General features: G+C 46.9%; 1 protein-coding gene across 1 annotated transcript in view; it reads left to right on the top strand.

The window, feature by feature from the left end:
- Nucleotides 1–25,318, top strand: part of agap3 (ArfGAP with GTPase domain, ankyrin repeat and PH domain 3) — a 130,237-nt gene that overhangs the window by 98,934 nt on the left and 5,985 nt on the right. The window contains 4 exon segments of the mRNA XM_042076974.1: nucleotides 3,599–3,760; nucleotides 13,208–13,362; nucleotides 14,039–14,129; nucleotides 14,362–14,584. Coding sequence (XP_041932908.1) covers nucleotides 3,599–3,760; nucleotides 13,208–13,362; nucleotides 14,039–14,129; nucleotides 14,362–14,584 — 631 coding nt within the window.

Consider the following 25,318-nt stretch of genomic DNA (forward strand, 5'->3'; position numbering starts at 1 on the left):
GCTTGGCCGTAATGAAGTTTGACATTTGGTTTGGAGAGAGCAGCCGCGTGCGCTCCTGGCCTTGATTAGTGCACTCTAATTGGAGATAATAAGGAGGAGGTGGTGATTGTTTCAGGGCTCTTTTTTTCTCCCCTCTCGCCATTAATTGCAGCCGTTGCCTTTGATTAAGGATCGGGGCCCGGCTCGCTGTGTCAAGGGGGCTCCGTCAGAATCACTGATCGCTGCACCCGCTGCCTCTTGAATTACACTGAAATGAAATGGATCTCTTTCTCTCCCTCTCCCTCTCTCTCTCTCTCTCTCTCTCTCTCTCTCTCTCTCTCTCTCTCTCTCTCCCTCCCTCTCTCTTTCTTTCTCCCATTTCAGCCACCCCCCTGCCTCTTCCTCTTTCTCTTACTCTGACCTTTGTGGCGATGAAAAAGTGAAGCGAACCAGAAATGAGTTGACTTTCGCTCATGCTCCCCCATTCTCACCACCACATCTCTCTCTCTCTCTCTTTCTCTCTCTCTCTCTCTCTCTCTCTCTCTCTCCTCGGTCTTCATCATGAAGCAGGTTTTAAAGTGTCTGCTTTCGTGGAGGTTATAATGTGAGGTAATCACAGGTTAGCTGGATAGCATTTTTTTTTGCGCCTGCTGCGCTGTAGAGCCGCGACTCTGCTCCTGTGCATGTGCTTATCACGCCCCTCGCTCTTCTAGTGTCGCTAATCTCGTAACAGCCCGCTGATGGTGACGCAGCGACAGGCCCTTCAGCCCAGGCTGGGCCCACTGCCCACCACCGCTTTCTCCACACTGTGGACACACTAGGACAGGTAATTAAGGCCTTTTGAGAAGTGGCTGAATGAGAGATTACTAGTCTCGTGTTAAGGGACAAGGAGATGGTTGCAGCCCTGCCACCCGCAAGACGAGGTCAGGGCTGAGTAGCCACTCCACACTTGCGACAGGCTCACCAGACTGGAGTATGGTCTGTTGTCTGAAGTGCAAACAGATTGAAAGTTAGATTGATATATGTACATTTGGGTTAATATTCACTATTACTTATTTTTCAACAAAAATTGTACTTCACACCTCACCTTCTGTAGCCTAATATCCTATAGTGTGTATGTAGGATAGTATTCACTGGTCTACCAAACTAGCAGAGGTTTATGTTACATATTTTTCCTTATCTTCTTAGTTCAGCTTACTTTAATATACTTGACTTTCGTTACTAGTTACTCTTGTTTTTAGGTCCACCTCACTTACCAAGTCCACCTATGGCTGAGCAGACGGTCTTTCTTGATGCGAAGTGTGGGTGGCGAGAGGAAGTGGCGACGGTTAGCTTGTCCTCTCCTCCAACTCGACGCTAATCTGAGCAGCGGGGCCATTAGGATGCTTTATGAGCTTGGGGCTCCGCGGGCGTTTTCGGGGCAGGGGCAGCATGGCCCCTTTAACCTCTGCCAGAGGCCCCCTACAATGGCTCTGCTGTCAGGGAACAGGTTTCCGCCTGGCCCTGGCCCTGCCTCACCATACGGAGGGAGGAGGGGAGTGGGGGGGGGGGGGGGGGGGGGGGGGGGGGGGGGGGTGGTTGGCGGTTGGTGGAAGCTGCTCAGGAGGAGCCCCTCTGCCCCCAGCTGGTCTCCGCCAGCTAATGATTGGTCCCGGGGGGGCTGTTGGGAGAGGAGGCGAGCAAATTGAAACAGACGCTCCTGCCGCCGCCATGACGATGTGTGTGGCAGCTGTGGGCTGCGCCGTGCCACTCAAAAAACGGCAGAAGCGTTTAGCGGCGTTTAGGAGTCATGAATTTCAATGATGAGCACGGAATTTTCAATTATGCACTCTGTATTAGTGGTAGAAGCAGTGGGAGGACCCATATTAACCATTCTTTATAATAATCATGGTGATCAAACAGGTAATGGTGGTGTAATGATAAGAAATAATGAAACTACAATTATTGTCACCTTAATGACATCACAGCATTTTAATACGATAACAATAACAATAACAAAATAAGTCGTTGGCGTCCCTCGTTTGAAGAAACGGCTTTTAAAATTTGATCCTTCCCTCGCTATTTTATCCTTCCATCAAATGCAGTAGCCTCATCACTGTAGCCTCATTTTTCAAAATATCCCATTTGTGTGCTATACATCTATAGTAGGATAGCTTACGAATTTGCCACTTGATGTTCCCCACCAAGTGTTCAAAGATGTATTCCTAGATGGACTCTGAGTGTGTGCGTTTGTGGGTACAGACAAAAGATAGCGTGTAGTGTGTATGTGTGAAGTGTATGTATGTGTGTGTGTGTGTGCGTGTGTGTCCCACTGGCTGGGCGTAGCCCACGCACCAAGCTTTAGCGCCCAGAGCTAGTCACGTCGCAGCAGAGCCGGGCACTTTAGCATCCTCTCGCCTCCCGCTGTGCCCATCTCCCAGTCCTTAAAGACCGCTCCCGCTCCCCAAAGGTAATGACCAAATTAGGCCTGATGTTGTACACTGGCTAATGGCCGTGGATGCCATTAGAATATTTGTGAGTTTGCTAGCAGTGCGGCAGACATCGTTTCCCGAGCCCCCACGTCCCCCACACCCTACCCCCCCCCCCCCTTTATTCACGCACACACACACAGACACGCACCCCAGGCCCATGGAGATGAATGCAGTTTACCACATTACAATGAGCTTTTGATGCCAAGACAATGGAGGAGTCTGCCAGGACCCATGGACATGCTAGGAGTGTGAGTGGGTGAGTGTGTGTGTGTGTGTGTGTGTGTGAGTGTGTGTGTGTTTGTGTTTGTGTGTGTGTGTGAGTGTGTGTGTGTGTTTGTGTGTGTGTGTGAGTGTGGGAGAAAAGAAGGGAAGCAATATGGCCTAGGGGCAAAGATGGAGGGGGTGGGGGTATTGGTAATGGTGTCTGGAGGGGACAGGAAAGTGATGTCCAAGTGTCAGGAAAAGGTGGGGGGCAGAAAAATGCCCCATCCTCACTGAGCTGACAGCACGTGCACACCCCCCCCCCCCACCACACACACACAACCCACATCAGAGAAAAGGGAACAGGTTAATGTCACATTTATAAAATCACATTACAAGAAACCAAACGTCCATTATGGCCTCTGTCACTCTGCAGTGTTCCTATGGAAAGCTCTGGCCCTGGCTACCCTAAATGGCCTTCTATTACCCCCCCCACCCCTTCCACTCCCACCCACCCTGCGCACCCTTTCCACCCCTGACTGTGTCTGTGCCCTCGGCGCATCTCACCTCCACTCCTCTGCTAGGTGCAGGCTCACCTCCGTCCCTTATTTGAGCATCGCTTCAGTCAGGAGTGCGATTGAGGAACGGTAGTTAGATGGACAGGGGGTCGATCTGTCTGAAGTAGGGTTTGGATTTATGCTTGGCAGTTAGAGACAGGGCCACTGCACCAGGCTGTAGCTCGTCACTGATGCTGGTGTCAAAATGAGGTATTTGCTGAAAGTAATTGAAAAATTAGCGTTTGATCATGACTGGTCAAAATGAAGTGGTCTTTCATGTATTGTGTGGTTATTAAAAAGTGCCCACAGTCGTAACAAAATCACATAAAATTTCCTCACCTAACTAAATGTCTTGTCTGTCTGTCTGTCTGTCCCTCCCTCTGTCCCTAGCCAATGGCATGGCAGACCCGCTGACGTGCAGTCCCGCGATGGGCAGTGCCACCAGTCCCAAGCTGGAGCCGCCACCTTCGCCTCATGCCAACCGCAAGAAGCATCGGCGGAAAAAGAGCACTGGCATCACCAAACCAGACGGGATGTCCGCAGGGACTGAGGGTAGGTGCATGCTAGGCCTGAAAGACTGAGGACTTGCAACGCAAGTGCAGAATTAGACACACTATAGTCACTGAATTCCTATGCTTGCTCATATCTTTTGGTTGTGTGTATAGTTTGATCGTAAAAAAAATATTCTTGTTGGAGGAATGTGAATATCTTTAGCCAAGCAACACTCAGACAATACTAAGGGATATTCTACAAAGCAAAATGACTTTATGACAATAACCCAGACATTCTCTCTACAACATGTCCACACTACCGTTTTGGAGGGCTGCCACATTTTATTCTGGCACGGTCCTTGCTTTGTTGATTACCCCCCGGGTACTATTGGCAGTCATAGGTCAACAAAGTCACAAGATAACACAGTAGACAAAACGACCATCAGCAGAAGCACCTTAGAAGAGACAATGCTCATGTGCCAGTCTTACTGATGCTCATTATCCATCATGTTGATAGATTGTTGTCATTCAATGACAGTCAGGTCTCATGCCCTGAGTGTCCGTTTTTCTATCACATTGCCAGTCAATTAAAGGACACTATTCATCATCTCCACGGTGATAACCCCTCTTAATTGGCTGGAGGATCCACCATTGCGTCTTTCTTGCCCCCCCCCCCCCCCCCCTCTCTGTCTCGCTCTCTGTCCCTCAAAGCTGTTCGGTGTGATGCTCAGACTCCTCAGTGTGTAATTATCCATAATGTGTGTGTAACTTTCTTTCTTTTCTTTTCTTTTTCTTTATTTTCTTGGAAATGGTGTTTTGATGCGAGGTGCAGTCAGTCTGTGCACTAGCTGCTAGATTAACATGTTTCTGTGGGAGCCTCATGGAAACGCTTGGGAGCCCCACGTCTTCTGGGTGCACAGTCGGGCCCTCTGTGCAGTGAGTGTGTAGTCTTTCCCGGACAGAACCGTAGGCAGCACACGCAGGACACGGGTCAGTTCTGCACACATTTTTCTGATCTCCGGGGATTGTGGACAGCTGGGATTGTGTTGCATGTTGAGGCTCCACCATGGACCAAGATGATGGCCGCGCATTTGCAGTGGTGGCGACCATCTGAGTGGTGGTCCTCTGGGTCCTGAGAGTGACTGATGGTGAGCATTAGGGGCTCCGAACGGGCCGGCTTCTGAGTGGATTCTCATCGCCACACAGTGTCAAGGAATCAATTGAAAAGGCTATGAAGGGACTAGAGATGGCGAAACAACCCACCCCAACATTAGTTCTGATCATTTAGCGTGCAATAATTGACGTTCATCAACGGCCCGGTATCCTGCTCCTTTCTGCAGTCAGAGAGAGAGAGAGAGAGAGAGACAGGCAGACAGAGAGAGAGAGAGAGAGAGAGAGAGAGAGAAAGACAGACAGAGAGAGAGAGAGAAAGCGAGAGAGGCTTTGATTGCAGAGGAGGCTGTCAGCAGCTTGCTTTCGGGGGAAAAAAGCAGGGAAAAAAAAGAGGGCAAAAAAAGTTTTGTGCCATCAGGAGGCATCTCGTTTCCTGTGCGTTCCTCCTCCCCGTCTGAAATGTTCCATTAGTGGGCGCATGTCTGTTCTGCCACACGCCTACAGAATACAGACATATCGCTTAAATATTCGAGTCGCTCAAGTACAGCAGCCAGGTGGGATCAGGGAAAGTGAAGGTGGAAAGAGAGAGAAAGAGAGAGAGAGAGAGAGAAAGAGAGAGAGAGAGAGAGAGATGCGGGATTCTTGAATAAATTGCTATCAGTTTATCTCATTTACAGGGCGATCAGACCTCCCGGACGCTGGCAGAAATTGAATCTTAGTTGTTCTGAAGCATCATAAATCAACTGAACTGTAGCTCTTTTTTTGCTCTGTGAGAACCTTTATTTATTTACTTTCCAAGTCCAAGTTGGAAGCTATTTGTGTATGCCGAGGGACCATCTAGAGAGGTCCTGCCTCCCTGTACACTGCTCTGGCTCAACCAGCAAAGGTCAATGGGAAAGTCGTGACCGCTAACAGTGCTGAGTTTAAAAGCTAAACCTCTTAAGCCCCTTTAACATTTGAATGACTGAATAGATCAGAGATGTCATCTACTTTCACTTCTCCCTCTTCATTATAGCAGAAGGTGAGCCATACGTCTTCACTTTGTCCCCCCTCCTTCCTCTCGCTGGGTGACATGGCACCTGGCAGACGCTCCCTAACACCCGCCGCCACCGCCCGCCCGCCGTCAGAGCTGCTGGCTGCGTGTAATGAACTTCTCATGTGCTTAAAGAATGATGCAGGGCGTGCGGCGCGGCGACTGACAGGCCCTAAAATGTGTTTCTCAGCGGCTGCCCCGTGATAGGCTCCTTTGTGCGTGCGCGCCGCGTCGTTAAAAAACCCACTGGAAAAAATCGATGGCCGATGAACAGTTCTGTTCTGGAGAGCCCCCTCTGATTAATGCAGTCTGTCAGGGAGCGTCACTAAATGTATCTGTTTGGTAGTGAGAAAGTAAGACTGAACCAGACAGAGGGAGGGAGAGAAAGAGAGAGAGAGAGAGACACTCATGTGTTATTTCCTGTCTGTGTTCGTAGAAGTCGGCGGTGGCTTAGAAATGGAAGCATGAAGGTGTAAATAGCTATGTGTGTGTGAATTTGCAATCAGATAGAAGTGTTACTCAGACTGTGTCTGTGAAAGAAAAATGAAAATGCGGAAGCACACTCACCGTTTTTTAGCTAGTTAAAGTTAGGCACCGTATAGGCCTACTGCTATTGTATGAATGCTAATGTATGAGTCCACCCAAGAGAGGGCGGCAGGTCAGCCAAACAGCAGTTTCACAGATGGCAACGCCCCCGTGGACACTGGACCTCTCACCTGCTCAGTGTTGTCCAGCTGCCACAGTCTACTTTGGCCAGCCTACCTAATGCTGGCACATTCCTGTCAGCAAGGCATTCAAATAGACTGCACTGAATCTAAATAACTGCATCTAGATAGGTTTATCAGAAATTGTTCATTCTTGTTATTTTTGTTTGTGTGCACATAGTTTGTATTTACTCTGTACTTGGGAATATTCAGCAGGACGTCAAAAGAATAGTCATGTCGCAGCTCTCCTCATTTGTTCCAGCTTTTACATGCTGTGCTGCTTGTATTTGTCATTACTGCCCCCTAGACTTAATATGCTTAACTCTGCCATGAAGCAGCCTAGATTACAAGATGCGATCATAAGAGGAAGCCCATAAGACGACCTCATGAGCAGCCACAAAGTAGTCTCAGAATGGTAAGAGGATGCCAGCAGGAGTTTTATTCTACAGTAGAGTGAGGGCAATTTGGCTTTATCTGCTTGTCCCGCTCGTACCATTCTCAGTTTGCACTCAAAGCAGAAAAAGGCGAGCATAACTTGAAATCAGAACTCTGCTCCTCCTCTTCTACCTCCACCTCAGCGTGTAAAGGGTTAACCTCAGCTCGCGCCCCCTTCCCCTCCCTGCTCTCCCAGAGTCCAGCCGACCAGTAGAAAATGAAGGTTTAACTGCCTGTGCTAATGGTGGGTGTTTATCTCAATACTTTTGTTTTGTCATTCTCTGACTGGCTTTCATTTTGCTAAGCACTCCCTGGAGCCCCTGCTCTGGTAATGGGGCCTGGTTAGAATGGGCGCCTTGGAAAAGGGGGGAAAAAAATAAGATTATTGTTCGCCCAGTGCACACGCCTATAAGCACAACCGGCACCCTCAGATGCATTTGTAATTGCTGTCGTTTTCATTGTTAGCAGTGTTGCCGCTAAAGACAATTGGTGTATTTTGTGTGTGCAAGGGTCACTGTGTGTGTGTGTGTGTGTGTGTGTGTGTGTGTGTGTGTGTGTGTGTGTGTGTGTGTGTGTGTGTTTCATTGTAAAGTGTGGATCTATGTATGTGTTGGGAAGGCTGTTCATTTCTCATATTGGGAGTGTTGTGTGTTTTGGGGTGATTTTGCTGTCATGCCTTTTGTTTTGCTCTGATTTGTAGGAGAGAGGATGTCTGTGTAGGTGTTCGTTTTACACTGATGTATAGTGTCTATGCCATCATTTTTATGTGTGTGTTTGTGTGTGTGTGTGTGATTGTGGATGTGTGTGTTTGTCGCTGTGTCAGGGAGACAGAGAGTGTGTTGTGCTGCTGTTCCCCGGGGCCTGTGTCTAGGTAATGGCCTGCTCCTGATTGCTCTAATACAGGTTAGGAATATTGGCTTTAATGATGTGTAAAATGAGCAAGCACCGCCTGTGACATTTACAGATGGCAACCGCCATCGCCTGTTCCTCCCCAACTACCCGTTAATTCACACAAACGCCACGCCACCTCTACCCACCCGGCATACTCACCACAATGGGCACGCCCTCTACCCCACCAAAACTCTTCTCTCACAACAATACACACACACACACACTAACACACACATACACACACACCACCACACAAACAGCTAGAAACTCAACTCAACAACAATCACGCTTGGCCCCGAAGTCTGTACCCATCAGCATGCATACCCCACACACCACACCCAAACATACACATACACTCACACCCTCACTGACAAACAAACTCACACACACACACACACACACATTCACAGTCACCTATACCCCCCCCCCCCCCCCCCCCCCCCCCCCCCCCCCCGCCCACACACCACACACACACACATTCCACACAGGTCACCTATAACCCCCCCCCCCCCCACACCACACACACACACACACACACACACCCACACACACACACACACACACACAGCAACAGTGTTTGAGTGTGTGGGAGTGATGGATGTGCAGCTGCTGGGTGCAGCTCTGGGAGCGAATGGGAAATGTGGTGTGACTGGACAGTCCACCTGCGCTCAGCGCTGACCGTTCACTGCCCCAAACCGCTCCGCCACTGCTAATCTGGTCCAGGGGCTCGGCTCCACAAAGCATCTGCTGCCTGCTCACCAGCCAATGACTGGGTTTCCTCAAATAAACAGCATATCTCTCTCTCTCTCTCTGCTCTCTCTCTCTCTCTCTCTCTCTCTCTCTCTCTCTCTGCTCTCTCTCTCTCTCTCTCTCTCTCTCTCTCACACACTCACACACACACACACACACACTCTCTCTTTCTCGTTCTTTTTTCTCTTTCTCTTCCTCTCTCTCCTTTTCTCTCACTCTCTCTTTCTCTCTCTTTCTCGCCCTTCTTCTTTCGCCTCACACACACACACATGTTAGGTTGTTTTTAGAAATAGTGAATCATACCTGTAAATGACATGAAGCATTTGTGTATTGGAAACCCACAATAACATAAATTGATCAGTAGTTAGTCATGTTTAAAACTCTTGTCGCTGGGTCATTAGGCCAACAGGGCTCCTTAATTAAAATCCCTGTACGTTGATATCACTGCTAAAGTGTACAATGTTTTATAGCCCCCACCTCCCTCAGGAAGTCCTGAAGTGATGGAACGCTGTGATCTGAGCTCTCACACTGCCCATTCACACAGGTCCGAATCGATAGCCACCTGTTGGAGATAACCGGACCCTGTTACAGCGCTTCACATCCTCACTGAACAAGAGGGCTGTGTCCAGGGCCCTGAGTTACGCTCGCTGGGTTTGCACAGAAACTATGGCCTGCGCCGTACATTCAATTAAAGCCGCGCTGTTTGTAGAAAGGCGTTCAATAGTAGTGCCTTCAAAAGCACTCTGTCAATTTGATGGGGCATATATGGTAGATGAGAGAGGGAGGGAGAGAGAGACTAACAGGCACACAACAAAGAAGAGTTGACCATAGAAGGTAGACGAAAGACAAGCAATGCTTGGAAATACATGCTGCTATTACGGCCTAATTTCCATTTTATTGTGGCATGTTAATTAAAGCAAATCATATTTGCCCTCTTTGCCACACTTGGCCCTCAGATTGGATTTAAATTGCATTCCCTCATGCAGAACTGCTGCCCTGGCCTCCTTCATTTATGGCTAATTCGGCCGGACTTGTTGCGCGCCGACTGTCAGCGCATTGGTAATGGGGTTAATGCCGGCGCTAATGCCATATGCTGAGTGGGTTTTATATCCCCCAGCAGCTACTCACACCCCTTACTGACTGACTTACAAAACAGACTTCACCTGACATTAATTAGTATGAGACATACACAGGCTTGCAGAGTTGGAGAGTGTAGCATCCACGGTTATATGTATTTTTAGATTACAGTTGTTATGTGTTTGGCATCAGTCAGTAACACTAATGGTGTAGATTGCCATTTCTATTTGGCCAGAATTGATCATGGCCAGTATAGCCAGCAGTGCAGTAGAACAATCATGTCATTTTGACGCTCTTATATTGACAGTAATGGAAATGGACAGTAGACAAAGGAAGTGCAGTTGATCTATTTGTACAGGTTACATATGTGTGTGTAAGGTGTGTAATCCCTAGAGACGTATTCCTTTAACACAGCTTATACAGCATAGGATGAAGGCGTATTCCATTAGTAGATCTTCTCATTCCTTTACTCTGGTGCACAATTTTCTTTCCCCAGAAGAATTGTGATTTGAAATTACCTGTTCTAATGACTCCAATTTGCCGTCTGACCAGCCAACGAAGTAATTTACTTTGTTCAGATTCATAACTGTGTAATCATGGGACTCTGAGGAGAAAGCAGATAATTAAGTTCAGGCTGGAAATGTGAGATTTCAAAGGGCCTTTTCCTCTGAGTTTAATTCTGTACTTTAGGGTTGCCCGCAAATGAATCTGAATTATCACAATTAGATTGATTCATAGATAAGTTTCAGAGAGTTTTTCTAAAATAGCTGTTCTCTTTCTATTGAACAGAGTACCCTGATTTATTGTGTTTTAGTTTTAGTACATGTTATTTGATGGTGAATTATTTCTACCCTTCCTCTGTCTCAGTATGTGAAATGGGCGATCACAATATTTGAATTTCAGCGCTTGACATTTTGTAAGACGAATAATCATCAGAGACCTGTACACCTCTTCGCATCCTATTGGACCATCTCAGGGACATCCCCAGTTTCTCAACACAGTAGCAGTTCAGGACTGTAGCTCTCTGCAGACGTGATTTTAAATACAGACTCATGTTTGCCATATTGATCTCTTGAGCTGCAGTCAATATCCATGGGTAAATCACTTAATTGAAGACGCTGTCGAGCTAATTGGATTATTGCTTTCTGCCTGGAGAGGTGTCGCTCCACAAAGGCCCCTCTGAGTACACATCAGCTCATCTGTCAGCCGTCCACAGCCGGACAACAATCAGTGCCAAACCAGGGTGGCCTCGCTGTGGGAGGATTTAGTTTTGAGTTTTCCTCTTAGATTGCAAAGGTCTTGGTTTCTATTTATTTGTTTTCCTGTGTGTGTTTGTAATGTCGTTTAAGAAAAAAGTGTCAATTTAAAAAAAAAAAAAAAAAAAAAAAAAAACATCATGACATAATGAGCACTCAGTAATCAGTTTTACTGCAAGGCAGCTATTAAGTATGAGGGAAAAGTGAGGGCTGGGAGCCTTTGAAATGGTAGCAGTCTACAACCTAACTTTGTTCATTATTTGTGTCAGTCGTAACCAGGCTTGGAATTTCACCATTCTGGGGGCAAGGCCACTTGGCCTTCAGTTGGGCATATTTGGTGGGGGGCACAAAGGCCACATGTCAGGGCACCAAGGCCAAAGTTAACTATACAGTAGTAGCATATAAAAATGATCAAAGTTGTATTTAGCCTATTCACTGCAGTAGACCTGCATCACTGTATGAAACATTACAAAAACATGAAACATAACATATTACATAGAACTGTAAATCATCTGATGATCTAATAATTACAGATATCTAGGCTATATATAACATTTATTTTATATGTGGCCTGCTATGAAATCATGTATTGAACAATTTAAGCACAGCTCAGCTTTAAGAAACTCAAATAGCCTAGATGCATGCTTAGCATTTTGTGATTAAGGCTACTTTCACAAACTCTTAGTCAGCTGTCCTCTGATTTACCAATATCTAGGCGATATTTGTAACATTTATTTTGTATTTGGCCTGTTATGAAATCATGTGGAACAATTTAACCACATTGTAAAACTTAAAGCCCAAATGGAGACATCCATGCATGTCGAAATGTACTGCAAATTCAAAACTGGATTACTCTGGAACGGCTAACTGTACAGGGACTGTTTTACACCTTTGTGTTCGGTAAGGTCTGCTGTTTATTCTGATATATGGTTTGTCATGTGTTAAAAGAAGGGTTCGTGAAGTATAAGAGATGAATGGGTAGGGAGATCATGGACTCAAAACCTTTAAATTAAATTGAATTATATTATTTACTTTTCTTGCGAACCGTTCAACACAGCAATTATCGGCTAACATCGTTTAAAAGCTGAGAAAAAGCTCTTTCATGTGATATTTGTGATGTCTGTGTGATGATGAGTAGGCTACTTCGCTAGTTCAACTGAGAAGAATGGGTGAATTTGGAAGCACTTTCTTTCTTGCGCTGTCACTTTCTCCACTGCGTAAAAGACTAAATTCATTTGCGCTGTGAATGCTAAGATTATTTTGACAGGCCACAGGCTAAATAAAAATCGCTATTAGTAGGACGCAAAGCAGAATATTGAAAGAAGGGGGCACCAAGGCCACCGTGGCCTGTAAACCTCTGATTTTCAAAGGGGCATCAACGGCCAACGCAAGGGGCTACGACGGCCATGGCCGTCGTGGCCGCCGTGAAATTCCTACCCTGGTCTTAACTGGATGTTTGGATTCATCCACAGTTTCCTAGATCCTACAGATCTGGTCCTACCATGCCGTGGTATGTTGACAGTGTACTGACGCTGAACTGTGTGTCTTGTGGCAGTTGGGCACTTCTGTGTCCTGACACCATGTGGCCTACACGCATATACAGTAATGGTTCAGTTCACATTAATGGCACTCAGAAGCCAAATCTAATCTTCATCGAATTCCTCCGTGTACCATTCTGAAACACAAACACTAAATACCTCCCTTAGCATCCATTCTAGGGCTGCTGCTGGTTACAGCGGTGACCTGAATGATTAACCTGCATTATCTCTTGGTCAGACCGCATCCCATAATGAGGCTGAGCGCTAATGGAATGGGCTTTTGTAATGGTGGTATTTACATCCTAAACGACTTGGGCTTGATGATGCACAGGAACATTTACACTCAGACCCTGGGAGTTTGTGCTCATCTATTTTTATTTGATTTTATTTCATATTCTTTTATTTACTGTTTTATTTATTCACTCGTAAAAGTCCAGTGTTAAGATAATAGTTTGGAGTATGAGCATGACTGATGGCAAAGTTGTGATGGTCCTGGTCGCTATTTGAGAATGCTATTTGCTGAGGCCGAATTGGAAAATGACACTTGCATTTGCAGTTATGAGTAACTTAACATAACGTAACGTAACATATCTCTTGATTTAATGTTGATTTCTTTAGGCATACCTCTGCAAACCATTTAACATTGTGTACACACATTGACTATTGCGCTTACTCATCAAAAGTCTGTCTTTCTTTCTTGGTGTGTTTCAGAGCAAGAGGAGTCATTCGAGTTCATCATTGTGTCACTTACCGGACAGATGTGGCACTTTGAGGCGTCAACATTTGAGGAGAGGGAATTATGGGTACAGGCCATTGAAAGCCAGATCTTTGCCAGTCTACAGTCCTGCGAGAGCAGCAAAAACAAGGTAAACCGCACTAACAAAAGACAAACTGTAGCCCTCTCTCCAAACGGCTGTTCTCCAATTATGTTGAACAAATGCAACATAAAACGGTTAAATGGCTAAGTGTGTCTCTCACCCCAGGACAGTTATATTTTTCTCAGTAATCTATAACATATTCAATTATGAACCGTAAAAGAGATAGCAGGAGATTGAGAATCATCCAAGCTGTCCGCTGTTTAATGGCTAATATTTAATGATATTGCTGCTGTTATGATTATTATTGCAGATGTTAATTATACAGTAGCTTGGCGATTACATTTTGAAAGTGTGCATCCGTAGACCTGGGGAGTTATCTTCTGCCCCTGCTCTTTCTCACCCCCTCCTGCTCTCCCACTCACTCTCTCTTCCCCTCTCCCGCCACCTGCGTGATGGAGGCTGATGGAAGCAGTGCAGCGTGGGATAGCTCTTATTGGAGCCGACAAGCAAGGGAGTTGCCGTGGAAACGTGCTTCGAGTTGGGGTTTCATAGTCCTGTCTTCTTTCATCCCTCTGAGCTTCGAGTGCCTTCTCTCTATCACTCTCTCTTCTTTCTCTCTCTCTCTCTCTCTCTCTCTCTCTCTCTCTTTCTCTCTGTCTCACTTTCCCTTCCCTTGTCTTTATTTCCCCTCTCATACACCATGACCCTCTGTCTCTGTTTGCAGTCACGGTTAGGCAGCCAGAGTGATGCTGTGGCCATCCAGTCCATCAGGAACGTGAGAGGAAACAGCTTCTGTGTGGACTGTGACGCCCCCAGTAAGTCCTCCTGGATTTATGCAGTTTACACTCAAAACATCTGAGAAAATGAGAAAATGACTGCATGGTTTTTTTTTTTCAAGGCTTGTAAATGTTGTGAGAAAGTTTTTTTTTTTTTTTTTTTTTTTTTTTTACTTTTCTAGTGTAAACAGAAAACTAAATGTTTAAATGGCTAAATGTCTTGTAATTTTGTCTGACATTGCTTGACCTGATGGGACCTTTCTCTCTACAGACCCCGACTGGGCGAGCCTGAACCTGGGCGCTCTGATCTGCATCGAGTGCTCAGGGATCCACCGTAACCTGGGCACACACCTGTCGCGCGTGCGGTCCCTGGATCTGGACGACTGGCCCGTGGAGCTCAGCATGGTCATGGCTGCCATCGGCAATGCCATGGCCAACAGCGTGTGGGAGGGGGCCTTGGAGGGCTACACCAAGCCAGGCTCAGACTGCACCAGGTGTGTGTGTGTGTGTGTGTGTGTGTGCGTGTGCGTGTGTGTGTTTGTGGGCGTGCCGTGGTCGTGTGTGCGTGGGTATGGGCGTGTGTGTATGTGTGCTAAAGGGATGAGATCATGTTTCCTATTTCACTCATCATCTCTTACACCTGACTATAACCTGACATTCTCTGTACAATGTGACCCCATCTGCCACGAACCTCCCATCATTCACAACAGTTACAGACTTTCACAAATATAGCAGTTTCTCCCAGCCCTCCTAGTCCACACTTTGCAGAGCCACATCTGAATTCAGGTCTTGTTTTGCGTGTTAACGTGGGGTCCGTGGAACACAAGGGGGGGGGGGGGACCCTCCCCAGCGCATTTCCCAGATACACTTGCCACACTTAAAATGGCACAAAGACATCGATGATGCCGTGAGAGATTGGCCTCATCCTAAAAAGAGTGCCTGGCAGTGATGACTGTGGTCACTGCTGTCCTTCAAAGCAGGGGAGGGTGGGGGTGGGGTAGATGGATGGGCTCCCCTTGCCTGATGGATATGTGACAGGGCCACTGAGGCCCCTGTGGTGGGGCTCCTCCAGGGGTTCACTTTGGCACTGTAATGGTGTCGTTAATTACAAGCAGCCCCAGCACAGGTCCAGCCTCCACAAGTCAGGAGACATCCTCCTATCACAGAGCAAAAAATAAAACGGAAAATGTGACCAAGACAGAAAAATGGGAGAGAGGAAGAGAGAGAGGAAGAGAGAGAGGAAGAGAGAGAGGGAGAGAGAGAGGAAGAGAGAGAGGAAGAGAGAGAGGGAGAGAGAGAGGAAGAGAGAGAGGGAGAGAGAGGAAGAGAGAGAGGGAGGACAGAGACTGAGAGAGGGGCTCTGGAGCAGTAGATGATGATAAAGCATGTGCCGTATGGAGCAGGTGAAACCAACATCACACGGTTCTGCGTGTGGCCAGAACCAGCAGTGGATTTGAGAGATGGATTCTGATTGCCCTGTAAGTGCTTGTGCGCCGAGGAGACATTTCTGCCCTCTGTGATTCATCCTCTTTTTGAATGGGTGTCATATCTCTCTCTCTCTCTCTCTCACGTTCTCTGGAGTGAAGGCATATAGTTATCTATTGAATGGTTCCTGGGCTAGTGTGGAGCGCTTCTGACTTGATGAAAGATTATTGATGCTGATATACACCACCCCCACCCCTCATGCCCCCACCTCACACTTCACTTGTCAGCTCCACCGCAGCGCCTGAGGAGGGAATGTTTTTCATTGTCAGGAAAATCTGATCTCTCGCTGCATCCACACCTCCAACACCCATCCACCCACCCACTCTACCGCGCAATACCGTGTGTCGAGTCACATGGACACAAAGCCAAGAGAAAGTAGCTAGTTGTTTTTATGTGTCATAGTCTGGCTTAAAAACTGTATAGTATAGACCCTTTCAACAATAAAAACAAAAACAATGCTTGAACATTCTATTTGGTTCCCAATCCACTTCCTCTGCATTAAGATAACATATGGAATGTTTAAACGGAAGCCTTGTGGGGCCAACGATGATGCTGATAATGGAACTCTCTTGAAAGGGTCAGGTGGAGTCTACATCTAGTTGGAAAGCAGACTGGACGTGAAGGCATGACTCTTTCCTTTAGTACTGTCACTGTTCATGATGGTGAAGCTCGCTGCAGTAAAACTCTCCTTAACACAAGACTTATTCTCATGGAACTTAATACCGTAGTTCTGTTTTAAAGAACAGTTTTGTTTTGGTGTCTCACAAATTTTTATCCAAAATGTCCAGCATGTTCTCAGACCTCTGCGACTTTTCAGGCAAATGTATGTCAAATGAGGCTGGGCCCAGATCTTCTGCAGGCTGCCCAAGCTCCCCGTTATAAATGAAATTTTGCTTTCTCATCGGCTATGCATAGGCGCCTGGTTTTAATTTTGTCACCACGGTGACATGTGGCGGCTTCAGGATGGGTGAGGGCCTCGCATTCAAACGCATCCTTTAATAAACACCACTGACACCTCATTTCAACGATTCAGTAACTGCCCGGACGTGTCCCCCAATTCTGATTGAATGTCTCCTGCTAGAATAGTTTCCCTCCTATTCTCTTAAATTGAGTTGAAGTCATCCATCCACTAGATTGGTTTAGCGGTTTTCAATTCCTGTCCCTGTGATAATGCACGATGATTTAAAAAAAAAAAAAAGTTATTTACAAGTGCTAAATTAAATACACAATTTCAGTACAGTGTGTTGTGAAGTGTGGATTTCGAATGGACTGGAAATTCTTGAATTTAGTTCGTGCATTTATTCCATTTGTAGAGCTAAATTAGAATCCTATAGAGGCGATAAAGGAAAGATAACTAGATCATATTGCTGTCCTGCAGTCAAAGAAAAGCTTTCGCGATTGGATCAATGCCAACAAAATAACGCCATCAACGCCCCGACAGTGAAATATTTTTTTCTGTTATTGGAGCACAGCTACCTTCCTGTCTCCCTTCCAGGTCTAGCTATTGAACCCATTTCATATTGCTCCGTAAATAAGCATCACTTACAAGCTTACAATTGATCGTTGTGCCATTAATCCTGAGTAATTTGTAATTGGGGTTATTGAAGGGTGGATTTCGACTGATTTAAGAAGTGTGCGTTCTGTCTGTTACGGACTAATGTGCTGCTGCATTAATCGAACCAGCTCCTTCTTAGGCCATTCATCAGGGAGACATATTTACACATTGTGTGTCATAAACCCCTTGAAAGCCATAAATCTTTATGGGAAGGTTAAAAAAATTAACCAAAGTTATGCCTTCTATGGATGGCAGTTGTTGGGTCCCAATTGGGTAAGAGGATGGTGGGAAAGGGGGGGTGTAGAAGCTCAGGCAAAGCTTTGTGAGTCTTTGCAGTCAGCATATTGAAGGGGAGTTGTCGTTTTAATTAGCGCTTGGCAGTTGTCATGTTTGCACTCCACCTCTAATTGCCTGGCATGTAGACGAGAGGGGCAAAGAATACGGAGGGGGCTCTCCACTAGCAGAGCTTGCTGCACTCGGTGTGTATACGGTCTGTACTTCCTCATACCTCCCCCCACGTCTCCCTCTCTCTCTCTCCCTCTCTGTCTGTCTGTCAATCACTCACTCACTCACACCTCACAAACACACACTGACACACATACACACGCACACACACTCACAGGGATGCAGAAACATAGGTGGCCTAACAGACTAATATACACACACCTGTCCTCAATATTGTGTAGTATTAGCAGCAGTTAACTCATACACACCTGTCCTCAATATTGTGTAGTATTAGCAGCAGTTAACTCATACACACCTGTCCTCAATAATGTGTAGGATTAGCAGCAGAGTTACAATTGGATTGGTCCCTCTGACTGATGTGTTAATATCAAATTATGACATCAATACTGAAGCGTCAGTGTGTGAGCAGCATATACGTTGTAGCTTCTGGAGGTTGAGCTAGGTTGAGCTATTTTATTTCATTTTATACACACACTAGACAAGTCTGAGGGATCATGATGAGGTGATCAGTGGGAAAGAGAAAATGACAAAAAAAAAACAAAGCTCCAATAAACCATCTGTATGATCAATTTTTTATTTGTAGCAAATATTTGATCCATTGGTTGGACATTTATCTGTTGTGTTCCATCTTCATCACTGAAATGTAGTTAGTAAATCTGTATAGTAAATGTAGTTGGATAGGCAGACCACTGAAATGTAGTTAGTAAATCTGTATAGAAAATGTAGTTGGATAGGCAGACCACTGAAATGTACATGTAGTGGAGTGTACAAATAAAGATGCACAAAAAGGAGTTATTCATGTAGCACACATGTGCCTTATATTGTACTTGTAAATGCAGTACTTACTGGACATGTATGTATTCTACTTCTGTAAGGATATGCAAATGTTTCAGTTTTAAAAAATACATTTTCAAAGGTCATTTTTCCAGTCCCTTATTAATAAATAAATAAAGTTCCAGATATGGAATGCAGCGCAGCCCTCTCTCCCTCTATTCCCCTCTCTTTCTCTCTCTCTTTCTCACTGTATTACACTCCCACTCCCTCCATCCCTCTATCTTTTTTCTTTCCCTCTGCCCCCCCCCCCCCTCGCTCATCAGGGGCGAGATGTCCCGGAGCGCTGGGCAGAGGTGGACGGCTATCCCTCATGTGGCCTCTCCTCAGCTGTCAGGCCTGTGTGCCGCTTGCTGCCTGCCCCTTGGCCAGGGCAGGTAATAGCTCTGATGAGGACCTACTATCCTCCACTTTGTTTCAGAAATAATTTGCCACTGCGTCGCCCCCCCGCAGGGCCTCGCCGGCTAATAAAAATGAATCACACCACTAACCTCCTCCTCCTCCTCCTCCTCTTCCTCTTCCTCCTCCCCACCCCCTCCCATACCCCTCCCTCGTCTGAGCCTACTGCCATCTTTACCTCAGTGTCTCTTAATGCTGTAGATGCGCACACACACACACACACACACATACACACACACACACACACACACACACACACACACACACACACACACACACACACACACACACACACACACACACACACACATGCTCCCTCTCTTTCACTCTTATTTTTTTTCTCTCTATTTCTGTCTCCCTCACACACACACACACACACACACACACACACACACACATACAGGGATAAGATGATCACATACACACATATCCAGGCAAAAAACATGTTATGTGTTGAGGTGTATGTGTGTTTTGTATTTATCCATATATTCCAAGACAGATTGACACACATACCGCTCTGAAAAAAATGAAGACACCCCTGCACATTTTTCTGATGTCGCTGACAGTTGCCGAGTGACATTCAAATGAGTTGATGGTCATATTCAAATTTGCAGTGGTCTCGTAATTTTGAATATGACCGTCAACTCATTCGAATGTCACTCAGCAACCGCAGGATGACATCAGAAATATGTGCAGTGGTCTCTTATTTATTTCCAGAGCTGCATGACCATTTACATGCTTTGACAGAGAAAACAGATGTGTCCATTCAAAAGTAAATCGTGGTACTTAACTGAACTGTGTCTGCTGTTCCATCTGTAGTGTGCAGAATCATGTACACCAGTCTCACGTGTATGCTGATGACCATCAGACGTATAGTATTCATTGTGGTTATTATCATTACAGACCCGTGATTTTGGCTTTCAACATGAATGAGTCCTAATTTAGGGTCTGTCTATCAGATGTTGATATCATAGGCTGGGGCTGATTTCCAAATGAATAGCATGCTGATATGTAGTGGTCTCCTGCTAATGATCTAACTCAGTGCTGCCAGTGGAATTTTGGAGCGCTGTAGTTACAGAAAAAAATCAAGAACCACTGACCCAGTATTTCCACTACCTTCATTGCCCCACAGGTTATTTGTGCTCAGTTCTAGAATGTTGTAATTTGCTAGCTGTATCTCCCTTGATTTGGATAAAGCTCATCTAAAGTTGACCGATAGAAACAAACCAAAGGACCTCAGCTTTGTTCTGCCACTGAATCCTGTTGCTACTGCTAAAAAAACAAACAACCAAAAGCACTGAGACTCTTTTGGGCAGTAGGCTCTGAACAGCACAGTGTTGAGACAACCCAAGAGCACTCGCCTCAGCCCTGAGTGCTGTGCTATGCTGATGGGGCCAGAACCAGATTGCTTGGCTGAGCCAGGTTTGTGTTGACCCCCACAACCCCCCTCCCCACTGCCCTGGCCTGAGGGTGCTGCCCTGCTCTGCCCTGCCCTCCGAGGGCCCTATCAGGGCAGCTGGCATTGCCAGGAGTCCCAGCAGAGGGGACGTATTTAATTTGGATAAATGGTAGACCGCTTTTCAGCGACAGGGCCAGTCCCCAGAGCTGGCCAGAGCTTCTCTCTGAGCACACTTCACACGGTCAGGGCACAGCAGGTCTGCCACCACATAGCAAAGTGTAGAAAGTAGATTGGTGATTAGGTTGTTGTGCAGGACTTGCATTTTTATGACTGAGTGTAAATATTATAGGCAACCTAATTCTTTTTCTATATGTCTTACTCTAAATCTGACTATTATACATATTTTTCTTTTACAAAACATGCATGGAAGATTTTACCCTTAATTGCCTTTTGTAGTGTGTATAAACATGCACAAGCCAGTGGGTTTTGTGTTATGTAGGAGGTCATTAATCAGTGTGCAGTGGAAATGTAGTCTGACTTGTGTTATGAATAAATAGTTAATGATGAAGCTATAAACTTTTGAAACCTTCTGCAGTGATTTTCATACATTTCAATTCATCAGTGTATTCTCACTCTCAGTAACAAACAAGACTTCCCCTTTATCACTGGCTTGCATTAAGGCCGACTAAGTACTAACACAGTTCATGGAAACAGCTTTAAAAAGACACCCTGTTGACTGTGTCAGGCTTTATAATGAATTTTTACTGTCGTTAGCTCATCACTTTCATTTCTTAGCAACCTTTGAAGCACTGGGCCTCTCTCTTTCTCTTTCTTTCTCTCTCTCTCTTTCTTTCTTTCTCTCTCTCTCTCTCTCTCTCTCTCTCTCTCTCTCTCTCTTCTCTCGGTCTCTCAGGGTGGACTGTATTGCTAGCTGCATGGGAATCTGCTTTCTTATACAAGCTGCCCACCCCTTGCTGGGAGGGTTGGTTTGATTCCTCTCCCCTCCCCTGCCTTTCTCCCCTTTGCTTTCCTCTCCGCCTCCTCCTCCATCTCTCTTGGGCTCCTGTTTGATGTCTTCGTTGGGAGGGTGAAGTCAGGGAGGGTTTTGTGTTTTTGTTTTGTGAGTGTGTGTGTTTGTTGGTGAGAAAGAAAAGGTGTTTACCCCCCGCCCCCCCCCCCCCCCCCCCCCCACACACACACACACACACACACACACATACACACACCCTGTCTCTCTCTCTCTCTCCCTCTCTGTCTTTTTCTCGTGGGGGAAGGGATTTGATTGGTTGCCCATGGTCAGCTGATTGCCCTCAGCTCCTCCTCCCTGGTCTTGCCTGCACTTTGGGCCATAAATCGCTGTTTGCCCTGTGTCCTTCAGGCCTGACTAATTATCTCTTGTTTGTTCCTCTTTATTGGGAGGCAGTCATGTGTTCCTGACTCCGTGGGCTGGCCTTGGAGAATCATTCTGCCATTCGCCACTTAATTAGGTTGAGGTCACTACGCCACTTCTGTAGAATTGGGAGGGAGCGGCTTACAAAGGGCCTCACAAAAGCAGTGACTAAAAACTGAAAATGACCCCTCCGATACTTTGAGGAGGTGAATGGACAGGGTTTAATTGTCCTTTTTCTGCTCCACAGAGTCCCTTAAATTGTGTCATTGTGAGGAAAAAATGACTTCCATAATCATCCACTGGTTTTGGGATAGTTGTGCAAGGGAAAATGTCTTACACACCTGTCATTTTAGTTCTACTCACTGATACACTTACAGAGCAGAGGGACCGGAGAGATGGGCTCTAATGGTCAGATTTGTTTTAGTTTTATTCAGTAAGAGAAAAATCTGGCACTGGTTGAAATCCAGCACAACAAATTGCTTATGTTTGCCAAACGAAAAATCCCTCCAGAGTCCCTTTGAAACATCCCCTCTCTAAAGTCCTCAGCTGTCCTCTAAGCAACCCCGTGCTCTGGACAAGTATGTTCAATTGTGTGTGTGTGTGTGTGTGTGTGTGTGTGTGTGTGTGTGTGTGTGTGTGTGTGTGTGTGTGTTTGTGTGTGTGTGTGTGTACATATGCCTGCATGTGTTTGCCAGTGTTTGGCAGACTGTGAGAGGGTGTGTGTGAGAGAGTATCTGTCTATTTGTGTGTGTGTGTGTGTGTGTGTGGAGGGATGCCATCGGCCTGGGCTTCCTGAATATGGTCCCCTGTGGAGAAAGTCCTCTCTCTATCTCATTCGTCTTCCCCCCCCCCTCGCCGCCTCCCTCCCCCTCCCTCCCTCCTCCCGCTTTTGACATGCTAAATCCTCCTGATTTTATTTTTCTTCTTCCTGCCGAGAGGAAGTGTCTTTTCAAGCCTCTCGGTTTTCGCTCCCCGCCACTGCCCCCCCACCAAACTAGCCCCCCCCCCCCCCCCACCCTGTGCCCCGCCAGCCCTGCGTTGGCCCTGTGTTTGGATTGGGTCTCCATTTCAAACAAAAGGACCGAGGCGGGATTATCAGCTCACTTCCTCTCCTTTACACGCCACCTTTCAAGTGGCAGCAGCCAAGCAACTCGAGCCGCTGCCGCTGCCGCCACAGACCCAGCCAGACTCCGCTGCCGCCACAGACCCAGCCAGACTCGCCTCTCTCTGGAGATGGGGGAGATTGTTGCCATTTTGTTTTACCCTCTGTCTGTTATTTTTTTTTGTCCCCCGTCTTGAGAAATACACTCGATTTGAAGTTGTGGGGAATGTCTTAGAGGAGGCCCGGAGCGGCAGGGATTGCATGTTGGAGAAAGTTGGCGTGAAAAGGGGAACAAGTTCTTCCCTGGCCTCCCCGTCACCATCTTTAATGGCTTTCAGACCCCCTTTTCTTTTTGTTCGTCTTTAACACTAACTTTCTGCCTCATTTAACTCTTGTCAGCTCTCGGCTGCAACCCCCCACCCCTGTCTTCCTCCCTCTCTCCTAAAGAATCTAATTCAGGAGTGGTGGTGGTGGAGGTGGGAGGGGGGGGGGGGGCTAAGGTTTGAAACAACAACAACCACCCCCAAAAGAACGACCTAAATCTCACGGCGCTGTCTTCAACTACTTCCTTTGGCATTTCCAGAGCATTTGATCCTAATAAAGCGATCATCATGCGATAAGCTCCCTCAGTCCCACTCTCAGAGAGACTCGCCAGAGGAGAGGAGAAGAATGAGAGGAGGAAGCTGAGGGATAAGAAGAAGGGCGGAGGTGGAGGCCTGACCACTCCTCACGGAGCAGTTGACTCTGTTCGGAGTCCATTCAGTCCCCCACAGCCTTGAGCTCACATAATGAGTGACTGGGATTTGATGGAGGAAGCAAAGCTGTAAAACGTCTGGCAAACGCAGTGATTACGGCCGCAGCAGAGCTTTTGTGTTGTCTCAGACCCTTCTAAGGCAGATCATTTAGACTGGAGAAAATAGCCATCCCCATTCACTCCTACTCATACCTACTCAACAACCGCCACCTCAACTGTGCAAACCCTATCCCCTCTGTTGGAGATGGGGACTCCCATCTGTTTTGTCTAGCCACCTGTTGGGTGTAGTTAATGGGGTGTGTTGATCATTGCACAACATGCATTTTAAAAAATGACACAGAAATGTGCTACCAAGAAGTGAAAACTCCACAAACTAGCCTAATCTGGAGTAGAAGCCAAAATTATCATTAGCTACGTCTTCACTTGAATCACCAAGCTGCTAAATGGCTTTTGTGTTGCGACTCCGTGAAATCCTCTGTTTAGCGGTGATAAAGGCTCTCTTACCCTACGACACTACAGAAATAATTAACTCCTGTAGGTAGCATCAATGGAGACGCTCAGCCTTGTATTCGTCCTCTCTCCACCTCCCTCTCACATCACACTTACCCTTCCTCTTTTCATCTCCACTCATGATGCCCCCCTCTTTTCCTCTCTCTCTCTCTCTCTCTCTCTCCTTCTCCTCCAGCCTCCCCCCCTCTCTCGCTAGCAAAGATGGAGGGTTGCTTTGAGTGGTCTTGGCAGGTGACATATTAGTTTGGGACCATCTCCATGCACAGAGCCATCGCAGCTTTGGCAAGCTATCGCCCATCATTGGGAGCATAATGAGTACAAGTGGCTCCATCTAAGCGGCTATTGTCCCACCAGTCTCCTCTGCTGTAATTGCAATGTGCTTAGCGCTTTGTTCGATTTTGTGGTTTTTCTGTGACCCAGGAGCCACGTAGAAGAAGCCCGCTCAGAGCAGCTCATTTGATAAATCCACTGAATAAGGCAGCTATTTGTTTAATATTTGAGGTTTTAAACCCCCCCCCCCCCCCCCCTTCCATGTTTGCTTTGTGCTGGTGGGTGATGCTGAGCTCCAGTGTAGGGCTGATGGCTCTCTGGCAGCCGGACTGGGGTCTCTGGGGGAAGCCTGTCATCCACCGTGCTGGGGCTCTTTGCTGGTATCAGCTTGAGCCCCGTCTCTCTGTCACTCACCCGAGAAGACCAAACAACGGCGCCTTTCTGCTTCTCTTATCACACAGCTCGGAGGGGTCGCCGGGTCAGCCACGCACTGAGCATGCTCGGCCCGGCCTATCGATTTGCCGCGGCCGCCTCATTTTGCGCTTTGAGTAAATGGGAGCCAAAAGAAGCCAGGAGATGGTGGGTGGTGGGTGGTGTTTGGGGGGAGAAGTTCAAGATGGAGACCATTAGATACTACAGGAGGAGAGGCGTCTGATAGAGAGCCAGAGTTTGACTTCCATTCTTGTGACGCTCGTCGCTCCTCTCTTTCAGCTTCATTCAGCAGCTTCGATCGGGCAAGCTGCCCACCACCTACCCCCACACACCCACCACCTCCCCTCCAGGGAGTTGTGGGGCCAGTTTGAAGTGGGCTCTTTTGTGGTGCAAGTGGAGGGGGCGATCCTGCCGTATGGACTGACAGGCCTGACAGTGGCGATAAAAAACATGCTCCCCTCCTGTATTGTCCAGTGCAGACATGCTGTTCACAATGTGTAACCTTTAGATAGCCGGCGAGACGTTAACCCTCCCGCTGCTGAGGCTAACCGCCCGCGGGCAGCCGGAGGCAACGGCATGCAGAAATTACCCTTAAATGCCTCTTAGGCCTCACCCGAAGCTTTCAGGCCCCGCAGG

The sequence above is a fragment of the Alosa sapidissima genome, chromosome 1, assembly GCF_018492685.1.
Source record: "Alosa sapidissima isolate fAloSap1 chromosome 1, fAloSap1.pri, whole genome shotgun sequence".
In the NCBI taxonomy this organism is placed as follows: Eukaryota; Metazoa; Chordata; class Actinopteri; order Clupeiformes; family Clupeidae; genus Alosa; species Alosa sapidissima.